At 36.6% G+C, this 15,351-nt stretch overlaps 1 protein-coding gene across 2 annotated transcripts in view; it reads left to right on the forward strand.

Moving 5' to 3' along the window:
• Nucleotides 1-13,643, forward strand: part of gse1a (Gse1 coiled-coil protein a) — a 30,404-nt gene extending 16,761 nt beyond the window's left edge. Inside the window, exons 7-16 of one of the 2 annotated variants that reach the window (XM_056740144.1) lie at nucleotides 1,091-1,413; nucleotides 3,446-3,773; nucleotides 3,864-4,378; nucleotides 5,059-5,171; nucleotides 6,279-6,552; nucleotides 8,536-8,637; nucleotides 9,697-10,017; nucleotides 11,173-11,439; nucleotides 11,675-11,778; nucleotides 12,040-13,643. In XM_056740144.1, the coding sequence (XP_056596122.1) occupies nucleotides 1,091-1,413; nucleotides 3,446-3,773; nucleotides 3,864-4,378; nucleotides 5,059-5,171; nucleotides 6,279-6,552; nucleotides 8,536-8,637; nucleotides 9,697-10,017; nucleotides 11,173-11,439; nucleotides 11,675-11,778; nucleotides 12,040-12,177 (2,485 nt within the window). In that variant the 3' untranslated portion in view covers nucleotides 12,178-13,643. The remainder of the gene's footprint in view (nucleotides 1-1,090; nucleotides 1,414-3,445; nucleotides 3,774-3,863; nucleotides 4,379-5,058; nucleotides 5,172-6,278; nucleotides 6,553-8,535; nucleotides 8,638-9,696; nucleotides 10,018-11,172; nucleotides 11,440-11,674; nucleotides 11,779-12,039) is intronic. The other variant, XM_056740145.1, reaches the window with a different exon arrangement.
• Nucleotides 13,644-15,351: the final 1,708 nt, after the last annotated feature.

Below are 15,351 nucleotides of genomic sequence, written 5' to 3' on the forward strand. Positions count from 1 at the left end.
ATGTGCAGTACAGCACCAAGTGGACTTGGCTGATTCAACATTGCATGCACTTTTGTACGCGTCCCATCCAGACTATACTGTCCAGACTATACTTCTACCTTAACTATGTCCTATGAGGTGTATAAAGGCCTTACATAATGAAGCTTTATGTTTTTACTACCTTAGGATAAGATATTTCTATCTAAATACAAACAAACTGCTCAATAGACCGCATTTCGTAAATATGTTATCTCCTTCGGCTAATAGGAGCAAACATGATGACATCTTAGTTCTGCTAAAATTTTATACACTTGACCTTTTAATGAGTATTAAAGTGATACTTCACTCAAAAATGAAAATTTTGTCATCACTAACTCACCTTCGAGTTGTTCCAAGTGTGTATACATTTCTTTGTTATGATGAACACAGAGAAAGATATTTCTATGGTACTATGGTAGTCAATGGGGGTTGAGATCTGTTATAAGCATTCTTCCAAATATCTTTCTCTGTGTTCATCAGAAGACATGTTTACACATTTGGATCAACTCGATGGGGAGTAAGTGATGACAGAATTTAAATTTTTGGGTGAAATATCCCGTTAAAGGAGTAGTTCACTTCAAAATTTGCCCCTATTCACTTTTCATATTTGGAATAAAAATTACCATGGAACGTGAATGGGGGCAAATTTTGAAGTGAACTACTCCTTTAAATACTTCTTAAATATTGAAAAGTTACAGTTCTTCATACTGATATTTTACAAAAAAAGCATCAGAAATGCAGGTCTGAAATGTGTGTTTTTTTTATCTGTTTATGTCTTATTTGTTTTTATTCGTTGTTGTTGATGAAATTTGCACTTGATCTGCATGTTTGGATATCTTAAAACACAACAAGAGATGACCAAGCGTAAATACCTCTTACTAAATATATACACCACGATATTCCCACATAGGTCACATGTGCCACCTTGACTCACTCTTCTCTTCATACCCCGTACCAAATCATCAACACTCCCCTGTGTTCCCGCGGCATCTCGCTGAGTGTATTCTTTTTGTTCCTGTCGAGAGTGTTGCATCTCACACCGTTCACGCATGTGTGTTTCGACCCTCCACAGGCTGCAGATGGAAGAAGATCTTCGCCAGCACGAGAGAGAAAAGGACCGAGATAAAGAGAGAACGCGTGAAATCGAACGGGAGCGGCAATGGGAGCGCGAGGTGCAGAGGGACAAAGAGAGAGAGAGAGACATGGGACGGGAGATGGAGATTAAGAAGGAGAGGGTGAGAGAGATGGAGAAACGCTACCTGAGCCACGAGGTGCACACGAACCAGCACTCGATCTCTCACGTGAACTCTCACTCGCTGGGTCATCCGTTCACGCACCGGCAGCCGGTGAAGGACAGAGCCAAGCCGGAGGACAGACTCACTGCTAATAGACCGGGTATGAAACACGCTGCAATCTGGAGAACACCATATTAAATACTTAAAGGGACGATTCACCCAAAAATCATGTTCCAGGGACCTGTAGTTTAACCTGATGCAGTTAATGAAATAAACACTGTTTTCATTACTCAGGGTTTTTGTAATCTCAGAGCAATTAGATGAATCATCTTTCTGTTTAACCTGTTTTGTAATTATACGGCAGAAAAAGTCACAAGGTTTGATCTGCATAATTGTATTATAGCAGGAATGAGGATGTTCAGGTGTATCTTGTGATATAACTACGTACTCGTACGTAACCAAACCGTTTTTATTTGTTTTCGGATCAATTAAAATACCTTCTGTCTTTATCTTTAGTTTATATACGTTCACAGAGTGTACAGTCCACACCCTTTATCTGTTCAATTAATGAAGAACTTATAACTTATGTAACTTGCCCGATATCACGCCACACAGTTAACAACGCTAAGAAAGTTTTAAAAATGTATTTCCTTTGCCTTATTAGGTCCTTATATATAATACACTGTCTTTCATAAGTTTAGTCACTTATTCAGTCTTTTTTCTTTATTAATTATGTTTTTTCCACACCTTAGAATAAAAGTATACTCATCGAAACCATGGAATAACAAAAACTTTACAGTAAGGATTACTGTAAAAACAAATAACTGTAATTTTAACAGTTTATTTATTTACGTAAAATAAAAAAGGTTTAAAAAACATATATAACATATTTTTTAAGTATTTTTGTAAAACGGTCAAATACAGTCAAATTACAAAAAAGACTAGAAAAACAAGGGGAAGTTTTCATTTACAGGTAAAGACGTTATTTTACTAAATATTTCTGGCGCCCCAGAAATGATGGGATTTTTTTTAAGTGTTGTGTTTCTTAACATTAGTTGATGCATTAGTTACTTCTACAGCATCTTTGTTAATTTCCGCATTTACTAATACATTTCAAGTAAAAAGTTGTATCTGTTAACATTAGTTAATGCACAATGAACATGAATAAAAGTATTGTCATTAACTAACAAATACTAATTAATGCTGAAAACGTTATTGCTTAAAGTTCATGTTAGCATGTTTACAAATACAACCTTTAACTTTTCTGTTTTTCCTGTTTGCCCCTGTAAAGCTGCTTTGAAACAATACACATTGTGAAAAGCGCTATATAAATAAACTTGAATTGAATTGAATTGAACCTTATTGCAAAGTGTTATCCACCAATGGAACTATGGAAATTCAGTTTAATAAACCTAACCAAAACGAAACAAAATAAATTAAAAAACGATTATATTTGAGCATATTCACTAGTTCTTCAATTTCTAAAAATATATTATTATTCTAACAAGCAGCTTCTTGAAGTCTCACCCTGAGATACTTTTTTTAACAAATTTGAAGGAGTTTCTATCTATTCATAATTTGGTCTTTTCAACATTTTGAAATAAGAAATTGACAATAGAAATTAATGTTTGTACGATTTTATCCACATAACCCATTTTACATTTAGATGCATGCTTTCTGATCAAAAGGTTTAAACATTTCAGTAAAGCATCCCTAAACTTTTGGACAGTAGTGAATCTTGTTAAATACAGGCGTGGAAAAATGTTTCCACTATTGTTTCTATTTGGTAGGTAAAAATAATGCTCTGTATCTTTCAGCCCTTAAATACTGCAAAGAAAACAAGTTAAGATTCACTTTTAAAATAACAGTAATATTTCTACATGTATTTAGGAAAAGTTAAAAAAAAAAAATTTATTTGAAAATATGTTTTCATGTGTCTTGTCATGCTCTCAGTCTTTCACATTATTGTTGGATGACTTTGTCACTTCTGATGCTTGATTTTTTGGAGAATCAACAGACACTGAACTGAAATGGCCAAAAACGATCTAGAAATGAAGATTTTAACTAAAATTTGGAATGGTCTCTTCATTTTTTCCTGGCTGTATTTTCAATATTTGGTGCTTCAGTTATACATTTTATGCAAGTTCTTGAAATTATCTATTTATTTTGCTCAACTTTTCATCTGTTTCCAGACAAAACCAAAGAACCTTCGTTGCTCGTAGCTCCACCCGGCCCGTACGCACCTTCTGGAGGTCCACCTTCCATCTCAGCCTCAGGCCTTGGATCCTCTTCAGGGCTCCAGTTTGGATCAGGTCCTGGAAAAGCCCATCGGCCCATGATAACTCCCATGATGCTCCAGCAGCCCGATGAGGAGGACAGATGGCTGGCCAGACCGAGAGCACTTAAGGTGGAGAAGGTGGACAGACAAGGTCAGGTGCTGTCAGAGTTTCCCCAGCAAGTTAGGGAGAAGCGTCAGGATCCGGGACGACCCACTGAACCGACAGAAACGCACAGAGAAAGGTTGGTGTTCATGTTGAATGATTTCTGACAAAGTTTTGGAAATACTGCCCTCTTTTGGCGCTTTAACAGTACAGTTGTCACCTCATTCAGGTACAGCGGACACCATAATGACGTAGGTGTCAGAGACCAACCTCAACCCCTGGGTGCACCGCCTCCGCTAATATCCCCGAAGCCTCAGGCTCGAGACCACCGCCCATCCCCTCCCACTCTCTGGAACCCCGTCTCCCTCATCAACTCCGACCGGCCCCTATCCCACATCCATCCTTTCTCAAGGAACACCAAACCTAAACCTCAAGAAGATGAGTCAAGGCAGCAAGGCGCCTCTGAGAAGACCACCTCCATGCCGATCAACAGCCTCCTTGATTCTGGTAAATATCTGGCCGAGCTTGAGAAGTCAACCAGAAGTTTTTTGAGCCAGCAGAGGAACTTCTTCTCTCAGTCTGGATTTAGAGACTACGGGCAAACTCAGGGGTCAGGTTCTCATAGGCTGGCTGTTGAAAGATCAGACCCCATGATGGTGTACGACCAGGCTCTGCAGCAACACAGGAGGCTGGTCAGCAAACTAGACCTGGAGGAGAGGAAACGCAGAGAAGCAAGAGAGAAAGGTGTGTAGTGTGTGATATTATAAAAGAGGGACAATTCACCCTAAATTAACATTCTGTAATAATTTATTAACCCTCACGTTGATCAAAATCTATTTGACTCTTTTGTCTGTAGTACACAAAAGAAGATCTTATGAGAAATGTCTTGGTGGTCCATATAATGAATATTCAAAATATCTTCTTTTGTGTTCTTTCGTTGTTTGCCGTTGTAAGACTATCTGCACCGTGTCAAGTTGTTATTTTACTACCCATCTTTGATGTCAAATTACTGTGTCAAATATTTTGCTCTTAGTCCCGCCCACAGTGACATCTCATTGGTTTATAGTTCTGCACCATACACATTTTGATTGCCTGTGGTGTTAGGATGAACCTAGAGCCATTGGAGAGATTCGCGACAACTCCGTTGACTCCAATGGAACAGTTTTTTCACAGCAATGGCGGTTCATGGAGGCTCTCAATAGTTTCTGGAAGTTACTAGTAACGCATGGAGATGCAACTAAACAGACCAAACTTTTAAACTATTTAAAGACTCAATTAATTTAACGAATAATTTTTAAAAAAAAAATAAAGCTTTTAAAGGGAAAATTAACTTCTTGGAACTGTCTGAAGGCTCCATGAATCAAGCGAAATTTACATTGCAATATTTTGTTGTTTTGCTTACTACAATCTTTTGCTTGTTTTAGGATATTATTATGAATTGGACGACTCTTATGATGAAAGCGATGAGGAAGAAGTTCGAGCTCACCTGAGAAGAGTTGCTCAGCAACCTCCTCTCAAACCAGATGCATCGAAAGAGGTAGTGCGTTCTCAATGATAACATTTACTACCTGCAAAATTTCTTTTTGACATGTTTTTGAGATGTGAGCCCTGTTGTTTTTTCAGTTTTGACCATAATAGGTTGCAATTTGGTCCAAACTTGCTGAATATCACCCAGTGTTGTAAAGTCATACAGTTGAATACATTTCTAGTGCAAATGACCCAGATAAAAAATGACTTAGACAAAAATATGTTTTAAAAACGTTTTGCTAACATTCCCATTACCTTATGAAAAAGTTTTGAATAAAAAATAAACTTTCGAGAATAACAATGTAAAATCAAAATGTTTACACCTATGTTTTTAGACATCTTTTTAAATGATTTTAAGAAAGCCTTTTTAAACTTTGAGAGAACTTTAAAAGAACGTTTGCAAGAGTGTTACATGTCTCTAATTGTGCTTTTTTAGAGGTCTTAAATATGTATCCCTTTCTATGCTTCATTTATATTCATGCATTTAGCAGACGCTTTTATCCAAAGTTTCTTACCTTCAAACTATTCAAGTATTTTTTGTCCTGGGGGATCAAACCCATAATCGTTGAGTAACAGCAACAGTACATTTACATTTAGTCATTTGGCAGACGCTTTTATCCAAAGCGACTTACAGTGCACTTATTACAGGGACAATCCCCCTGGAGCAACATGGAGTAAAGTGTCTTGCTCAAGGACACACTCGGGTTTCTCCCGAGGTTTTTTTCTCCATTAATCAATCATTGGAGTTTGGGTTCCTCGCCACAGCAGGGCAGTGTTGGCCTGCTCACCGGGAGACTGCATTCATTCATTTATTTATTTAGAAATTAGATGTTATTTATTAGAATGAACTTACTCGTTGTATAAATACCATGCACTGTGCTGTGTTTTAACTTTTCTGTTTTTCCTGTTTGCCCCTGTAAAGCTGCTTTGAAACAATACACATTGTGAAAAGCGCTATATAAATAAACTTGAATTGAATTGAATTGGTGGCTGCTGGGATCGAACCAGCAACCCTTTGATTTACCAGTTCACTGGTTTAACCCACTAGACCACCATCTCCCTTTACAGCCCAGTACAGCTCTGTGTCTCACTAATTTCCCGCCAAATCTTTCTGCAGAAAATGGAGTTTCTGAATATATTCGGTGTGACCACCCTTTCCAAGCGTGATGAGCTTCTGGAGATAAAGAGGAGAAAGAGAAGGAGACTTATGCTGGAGAGAAGCCCGTCACCTCCAGCGGTGCAGAACAAACGAAAAACCCCCTCTCCTCCCCAACCTCATCTCACAACACGCTTCACTCCAGAAGAGATGGACAACACCAGTGAACTTGAGGACAAGAAGCATTTCCTCAGTATGTTCAGCTTGAACCACATCAGCGTGGAGGAAAGAAAAGGTACGAGACCAAAACACCCTGATACCTCACGAATACTCTCACACTCATGGGCGCCGTAAAGGGGTGGAAGGCTAGGACGATTCTAAGGGCCCAGCCTGATTTAGGGCCCAGAAGAGCAGACCCCCTTTTTATTTTCCTATTTCTTTTCTCTTTTTTTAATACATACATTAAATATGCTAGGGCCCCTCGTGCACTAAATGTGTATTTTGTCCGTTTTGACCATAGATTTAATATTTAAAAAACAAATAATGTATTTACTGTTTCGGTCACAACCCTCCCTGCTCCCTCACAATGGTTCATTCCACCTGCGCTCGCTAGTGTAGCGTCTCTTGCTTATTGGACTTGCCGCAGACAGTGACACACGCAGACACGTCACATCAAAAGTCAGGGAAACAAAAACGGAAAGAAAAGAAGTCAAGAGAAGACAGAGAACGCCAAAGTCGACAGTATGTCACACAGTTTTTCAAAAAGAAAGGTAGCTTGCCATATTCCTGTATTCCAAAACTTATTTTTGTTGCTACATGACCTGCTTTTATCTAGCGAGCATAGTAAAATAATTACTGAATTATGATTTACATCCAACAATAATAACATCTCTGCTGTCTCCGGGACGGGTTATCATGTCTCGTAGACACAGATTCAGCGGCTGCTGCACACCCACGTCCCCCACCCCCCGTCCCCGTCTCAGCCGAACAAGGTGAGCCTGAGCGCGAAACTTCGCGAAGATTGAAGCCTCTAAACACGTCTTATCTACTGTGTTCGCCACATGATGATAACTTCGCAAAACAAAAAGTAATCTACACGCTTCAAAAATTACAAAATTAGTTTGCCGTGTCGTGTGTTCTGTGAAGTGACAGTGCGGCTGCTAAGATCGATACTGTCAAACTTGACGTTCTTAATATGAATAAAATGCCCCAGAAAAATATAATATAAAATTGAATAAAACGTGTCTCTACTGTAGCTGATGTTTCCTGAATGAGCAGTTTGACCCAGCTAAAGCTTGTTCATGTTAAGTATATGTCAATACATAATGTTCTCTTGTGCTTGCAATTGCAATTGAGATAATAAATGTTCTCCCTTTTATGTAAACAAGTACATATTTCTAAAAAAAATTCTTGTTTTTGTAGGCTTTGTACTCATCTTTAGACATTTTAACTATGCAATGTGCTAAGTATCTTTTTTTAAGTATACAGGGCATGTTTATTGGGTTAAATTTTATCTGTAAAAAATGTAGGGGGCCCAGAAATTTTGGTTTCCATAGGGCCCAGAATTTCTGGCGGCACCCCTGCTCACACTACCTGTGTTTAGAAAGATACAAGTTACACTTTGAGCCCTGACTGTCAGAAATGTTTTACTTGAAGTGTGAAACCCACACAATCGGCTACAAACGGGACACAATCTGACAGAAAACAGCTATGCCACACCGCTAGTTGTTGGAAAATAGTTTGTTAGTGGAACAGCCCTTATGAATATAAACCATTGTTGTATTATAGTTAATGTGAAGCAGTGTTGTTTTTTGGTAGATTGATTACCATTTGTAAAACCATACTTTTACTACAAATATCATAGTTCAACTTCTGTGTGGTTAATATACTGACACCAAGACACATTAATGTGGTTCAGTATGGGTTAACTACAAATAAAACCAAAAAACTACAACACAAGTTCTAGCAAGAACACAAACAAACATTTTGGGTCTAAACTTCACTTCCGATAGACTTCCGCAAAGAATCAATAACTGTTGAGTATTTTTTATTTCATTTAATACAATGAGTATACAATAACATACTAATATAAATTGTTATAACCAAACACCGGAAGTTAACTTCGGGTCAGGCGCGTGTGTCCGATGAAACCGTCTATAGTAAGGAAACTGCTGCACTGTTTGCTACTCACTCCCCTTTTGTCTAAATGTATGTAATGGTAAATGTAATGTAAATGTTGTTGGTATATGTCCTGTAACTGTTTTTTTGTTATTTTCAGAAAATGAGAAGATCACAAGCTTGCTGGAAGCCATCAAACAAAAAAACGTAACTCTGGACTCGCTCAGATATGCCTCAGATACTCCTTGTTTTAGCCCGTCAGGTAAGCCGTGTCATATTTATCGTTCAGCGTCTACTCAAAGCTTTTCAGATCCTTGGACAAAGGATTATGTGTTTATTTAGCAACGGCGAAGTAAGTGCTTTCTTTAACTGTGCTTTTGTTTAGTTCACGTTTATTTTGTACACATAAGGCGAAATTTGGCTAAATCAGTATAACAAATTATTAAATGCAAACATTACGAAATGACTGCGTAACTACATTTTACTCCTGGAAGCACAGCCATTTTTTATGGTTCTGTATGAGGTTGCAGCTAGCGGTCATGTGGTAAAAGCCGTAGATCTCAGAAAGCTCTCAATTTACAAGCTGTAATTACAAGCTTTACGAGGAATTGAATGCTTTTTACACGTTGAATTCGTGTCATTGTGGTAAATATGCCATGGCGTGAACTTACCTTTAGCCTGCATCTGAAATCGCATATTAAAAGAATACTTAGTTGTGTTAGATAAAACATTCAGGAGATATTACGTCGTATTTTAATGGTCAGGCGTAAATGTATTTTCTCAAGTGTTGTTAAAAGTACAATTTAACCATAAGGAAACCTTATTGGTAACTTTATATTATTATGTTTTTGGATTTGGTGGCTCCTCAGATTCTGTGGTCTAATGGGATAGAAATGTGTCCATCGGTCACAAATCTAGAATCGCTGTATTTCTTGCGTAATGCTTTTTTGGAGACTGAGGTTTCAGACAAACTATTTTACTGGGTGGGTGATCCGTATGAATCCGAACAATCTAATTTGTACGTTTTAACACGATTTGCTTTTGCGGCAGTGATGTGACGTTAGTCTTTTATAATAGTCATATGTTTTGGTACAATTCACATTGTACAAATCAAACAAATTAGCCACCTCGTAAAACCAGTTCCGAAACCACGTCAGATTGGCTGGACACACTCAGATTAGTCACCATCAAAAGCAGAATTAGACCGTAGTACTCACGTATTTGTTGCTTTTTCATTTTATGTTGTATTGATAAATATAAAATCACTGTAAATCATGTAGTAATGGACTTTGCTGACCATCCACATTCTGTCATCATACAGATACCTCACATCAGTCAACTAGTAATGGTCACCCTGAACACGTAAATAGCTCATCCGACAACCTTCGATTTGAAGACCCTCCACCGCTGGCTCCTCTCAAAGCTTCATGCCAACCCAAGGAGGCGTCTCCCGTCAGAAGGGTTACAAGCCTGCAGGCCAGTGCTCGGCCGCTCCTCGCCCCACCCAAGGATCACCCTCCAGGGCACAATGGACTAAATGGCAGATCCAGAGCGTGGGAGAGCATAAACCAAGAGGAGTTCGCTCAGCACTTTCATCAGTCTGTACTGCAGTCCACTCAAACAACACAACAGAGACAGAAAGGTGACATTTATTCCATGGGCATTTTTTATATAAAATGTATTGCATTTTTTTCGAATTTTTTGTAGTCTTGACTAAAACCCTCATGACAAACCCCACATTTATAACAGATTTATCAGATGAGTTGGATTATTTTTGTTTTATTTAGTTGTATTTTTAGATTTTTTATTTTTATCTTCATTTTAGTTAAATTGTTAGCAATTTTTGTTACATGCTTTTCTCATTTTATTATTTATTTGTTAATTTCTTGTGCTGCATTATAAAATTAATACATTTTTATTTGAGTTTTATTTATTATCATAAAATTAGTGCCTTAAATTTATTTCAGTTTAATCTGCAAACATTTAGAAACAATTACATTTTCTGTTTACTTCAAGTTGTTCCCAAACATTTTAGGCCAATATTATGTTTGATATCAATTACAAGAAACGTTTTCAAAGTTTTTATTTTAGTGTATGGAACCAAATGTCCAAATCAGAGTTATTGTAGATTTAATTTTTTTATTTATTGAATTTTTGATATGTGCTTTTTCGTTTATTTATTTTAATTATTTAAATGTTCATGTTAGTGTGAGTGTGTGAGTGTATGAGTGAGTGTATGAGTGAGTATGTGTGCCCTGCGATGGGTTGGCACTCCATCCAGGGTGTATCCTGCCTTGATGCCCGATGACTCCTGATATAGGCACAGGCTCCCCGTGACCCGAGGTAGTTCGGATAAGCGGTAGAAAATGGAATGGAATGGAATGTTCATGTTGCTATATAAGTTTAATTTATTTTAGTTTTGGTATTAATAACCATATTTTTTATAATATTCAGGACCAGTATTTTATTCAATTTAAAATAACAGAAATATTTTAATAGTTTTAGTCAACAAATTTATTTTCTTTCCTCATACAACAAACTATGTTATGTTATTTAATATGTAGTCAATGGACTGGACTAGACTTTTCATCGGATGCACATGCCTTGCCTGAAGTTAACTTCTGGTCCATGTTTGGATATGATATGATAATTTATTTTGTTTACATTAATTTATTTTTATATTTTCTTAAATTATATATTAATTGAACTCAACAGTTATTGATTCTTTGCAGAGGTCTACCGGAAGTTACGTTGAGTCCGAAATTGCAGTTTTGAACCATTGTTGTTTATTTTTCAGCAGGTGCCACATTAGGAGCGAGTGAGCATATTGATAATGCATCGCATCAACCTCCAGGTCTCCATAAGGCATTCAACAAACCCCCTCAAACACAGACCAATGGCCACACCCTCAATATACCACCCCATAGAGACTCTCCGGGTGCGAGGCAGGATCTTTCAGATGAAGAAGGCATCAGTACGGATGAAGATGATGGAGAGGAGACTTTCAGTCCCAGGTGGAAAGGAATTGAAGCAATATTTGAAGCATATGAGGAGTATATAGAAGGTGGGTTTTCAATATAGGAAAACATTTGGGAATGCGATGTTCAATTTAGCATTTTTGGGATAAATGGATGTAAATATAGCTGTCATAAAGATCGTACATCTTATGATCTTAGTCGTTTTTTACTTGTCACCATTATCTGTATTAGTTTTATTATGTAACTACTATTAATCTATGTAATTACTTTAAATCATGTAGTTTTGTGTATTTACCTGTTAATTCTCCTTTTGTCTGTCAGAGAGAAGTTTGGAGCATCAGGTTCTCCAAAGCGAGTGTAGACGTCTTGAGACGCACCATTACAATCTCACGCTGACAGCCGAGCAGCTCTCTCAGAGCATGAGGGTAAGATTACAGTATATTATTTTGTGCAGTTATTCGGGTATAACCTCATTTTGGTCACAGTTATGGTTTTATCGCAAATAAACCATGGCTGTTTAAGTGATACATACTATTAGAAAAGAGAAACTGAACATCAGGTTATAAACTGCATTATTGTATGTATTATATAAATTGACTCGATATTAACTTTTGAAAATACAGAAAATTGTTTAGTCACTACGGTACAATCTATAGAAATGCATATCTTTATTTTCTCATTTTTAGGATCTGTTGGCACAGAAGCACAATCTGGCATTAAAGAGAGATCGTATGCAGGCCGAACTGGAGCACTTGAAGAAATGCCTGGCACTGCCCCTGTTTCATTGGCACAGGGGACATTACAAGAGACCCTCACCCAGGTGACCTCTCTCAACCTTATGGTGTACCACTGAAACTAATGGACGGTGAGGATGAGGAGGGAGAGGACAAAGCTATCAGTCATTGTCTGGTGCCAATGTCTGATGCCTCACTGTGATATTCAGCACTGGAAACTCGCCCACCAGATACAGTATCTGAACAAAACAGGCATCTGAAGAATATAAATATCTATCACTTAACCCAATCTGACATTTAAAAGATCATTGCCAAGAAGGTGCAGAAAAGTAGTCCCAGACTAGAGATCAAGACATAATGGCATTATTCCACATGTAAAAGATCTTGATACAATTCAAACTGACTTTGGATCTTTCGTGCCCCACGCAGGGGATGAGTTGCTAAAATGTTTTTTTTTTCAGAAATGTTCAGTTAAAATATTTTAATATTTATACAGTTTCTTAAAGAAATGTGATTGTGTAAAATACAAATATGTCAAAATCACATTTTATATGTTTTTATTTTTAATGATTGATTATAAAAGGCCTGTCATTTGGAATATATAAATATTTTGTTTTTTTTGTGGAGGGAAGATGTGTTGGTGGGGTACTGCTGGTCAGAATGTTGAAAATACGTGGAGGAATATTTAGGTGTATTACGTTGGGAATATTGGCTTAGTTTATTTACCCTTGTAGCACTCTTTAAACAATGTTCCCAGTGTTTTTATATTCACTTTGGCATTAATCAATCTCAGTCTTTCACTGTCAAATACACATATAGCCACTATAATAAATATGGCTGACAAAATACTATTATTATTACATAACCGATGTGTTAAATATTTATGTAATAATGCTTGTTACACACTTTTTTATGAAAATTATTATCATTGAAATGTCTTGTCATTTGGCCACGATTATTATATCGTCAGCCTAGCTGCCATAGAAACAGGTTATGCATTTGTATACTTGGATATTAGTGCCACAAAACATTCTCCAGCAGCACCTACTGTAAAAAAAGCCCATACAAACTTATTTATAATGAAATTAAACGGCACTTCACCAGGTGATAAACACTTGTTTCAATATATACAAATTTCCCAAATTTGTTACTTAAGGACATGAAGGTCTGTAGTTAGTATTGCAACTTTATAATGGTTAAAAAAAAGAATGAAGTATGGAAATGTATCTATTTGTAGGAAATTAAAAGGAACGGCCATAAATGGTTGTGGCAAACAAAAACAAGTAAAAAAACTGTGAATTGTTTTTAGTTGTAATTTTTAGCGGAATGAAATGTAAGTTAATATATTGTTTGTTGAAAGTAGAAATGCTTATTTATATTGGTATTACTGCTAAAACGTCTTGTTTGAAAAGGTTTAATTTCTTGCCATATTTTGTCTACAAAATAAAATTCTGTTGGAGAAAGTAAAAAATGTGATTTAGCTACAACTGTAACACAATCTTTCAGTTGTTTCTTGATCCTATTTGAATAAAAAAGAAAGAAAATTTCAATTTTAAGCTCCTTCTCCTACAATGATTCAGTTAAACAAACATCCGCCATTTCAGAAGTGTAACATACCCGTTTTCTTTTATAAGTTTACGTATTCATTTCAAATTTTGGTAAAAAGGTTATAAAGACTAATGTTCTTAAAAAAGTAAAAAGGACCTTTAACATTTTGGAACATAAAATATAAGTCACAACAAATGTTCACAGACCCTCTGGATATTTGTTTTTCTTTTAGGTAGTTAATGTTTTTTCTCTAAATTATTAAGACAACATAATAGAGATTTTACAACATCTTCACAAAACTACATATTTTGATCAAATAGAGAAGGAAACTTGGTTTAAAAGTGTGTGCAGATCTGTAATCCAGACTATCAAGATGAATATTTTCAAGTTGTTTAACAAGAAACCATAAATGTGTTCAAAAACATTTTTGTTTCTTTTCAGCTCATAAACAACCATTGTTTTCACCGTTGGCCACTCCTGCTTCACGCTCATAATATTTCTTCTCCACGTTGCACCTGCAACATTTTTTATTACAACTTTTTTATTACCTGTCCTCAATTCACACGTCTTCACTTCTTCATCTGGTTCTGCAGGTCTTTCAGCTCCTTTGTGATGTTGTGGGAAACAACGCCTTGAAGCCCTTTCATTAACCACCCAGGTTGAATTTTGCATTCATTCGCTTCTTCCGGTCTCATCCAGTATTGATAAAAAAAAGGTATTTTGCACTTCTTTGTGCAACCTTAACATCACCCTAATAACAGCTGTTGTGCACAGCACTTGAAATGGTAAGGTCCTGTAAACACACATGATAAAATAAATAGGCTATGATACTTCCTTAGTTCCTTAAATGCACTGTACATTAAATTATTTTTTCATAAAAGCATCTTCCAAATGCATATGTAAATGAAAGTGGGTGATTATTTTGCAGCATCAGGTGTTCTGGTAAAAATATATAGTTTTTGGAACTTACTTACAATGTGCAGATTTCATGCTGTCATTTAAGAAAAGGGGGACATCCTGCATGACATGCATTATGAACATACGGTTTTTTTTTTAATTACATTTTGTTACTCAATTAATTAAGCTTGAAAAATGAAATCACTCATCTTTGTAATAAAATTTGTCCATCCTTAAAGTGATAGTTCACCCAAAAATAAAAATTATGTCATCATTTACTCACTTCTTGTCATTTCAAACCTGTATGGCTTTTCTTCCGCAGAACACAAAAGAAGAAATTTTGAAGTAAGTTGGTAATTGAACAGCACTGGCACCCAATCACTTCTATTGGACACAAAATCATTGCAATTGAATGGGGACCAGTTAACAACATTCTTCAAAATATCTTTTGTATTCTGTCAAAGAAAGTCATACAGGTTTGAAATGACGAGTGTGTGAGTAGATGATGAGAGATTTTTTATTTTTGGATGAACTATCACTTCAACTGCTTCTACCAGTAGACGGCGGGAATGCCCTGAAAAAGCCCATCCCCGAAGTGCATTCTCGGATTGGACATCTCGGATGGCCCGAGGGTAGAGTTTATTAACAGCAATGCAAGTGTTTCTCCGTCATTTTCACTGTAATTAATGTTGCTCTCTGGAATATCCAAGTTCTTGATTCCCCAAACCAAATTTCTTGATCAGCTCTCCAAAACCTGACGTTGGCAAAATTTTCGGTCCAAAATCTAAATTTCACCGTCACTTAAACCTCCAATATCTG

This window comes from Triplophysa dalaica, chromosome 24 (assembly GCF_015846415.1).
Source record: "Triplophysa dalaica isolate WHDGS20190420 chromosome 24, ASM1584641v1, whole genome shotgun sequence".
Classification (NCBI taxonomy): Eukaryota; Metazoa; Chordata; class Actinopteri; order Cypriniformes; family Nemacheilidae; genus Triplophysa; species Triplophysa dalaica.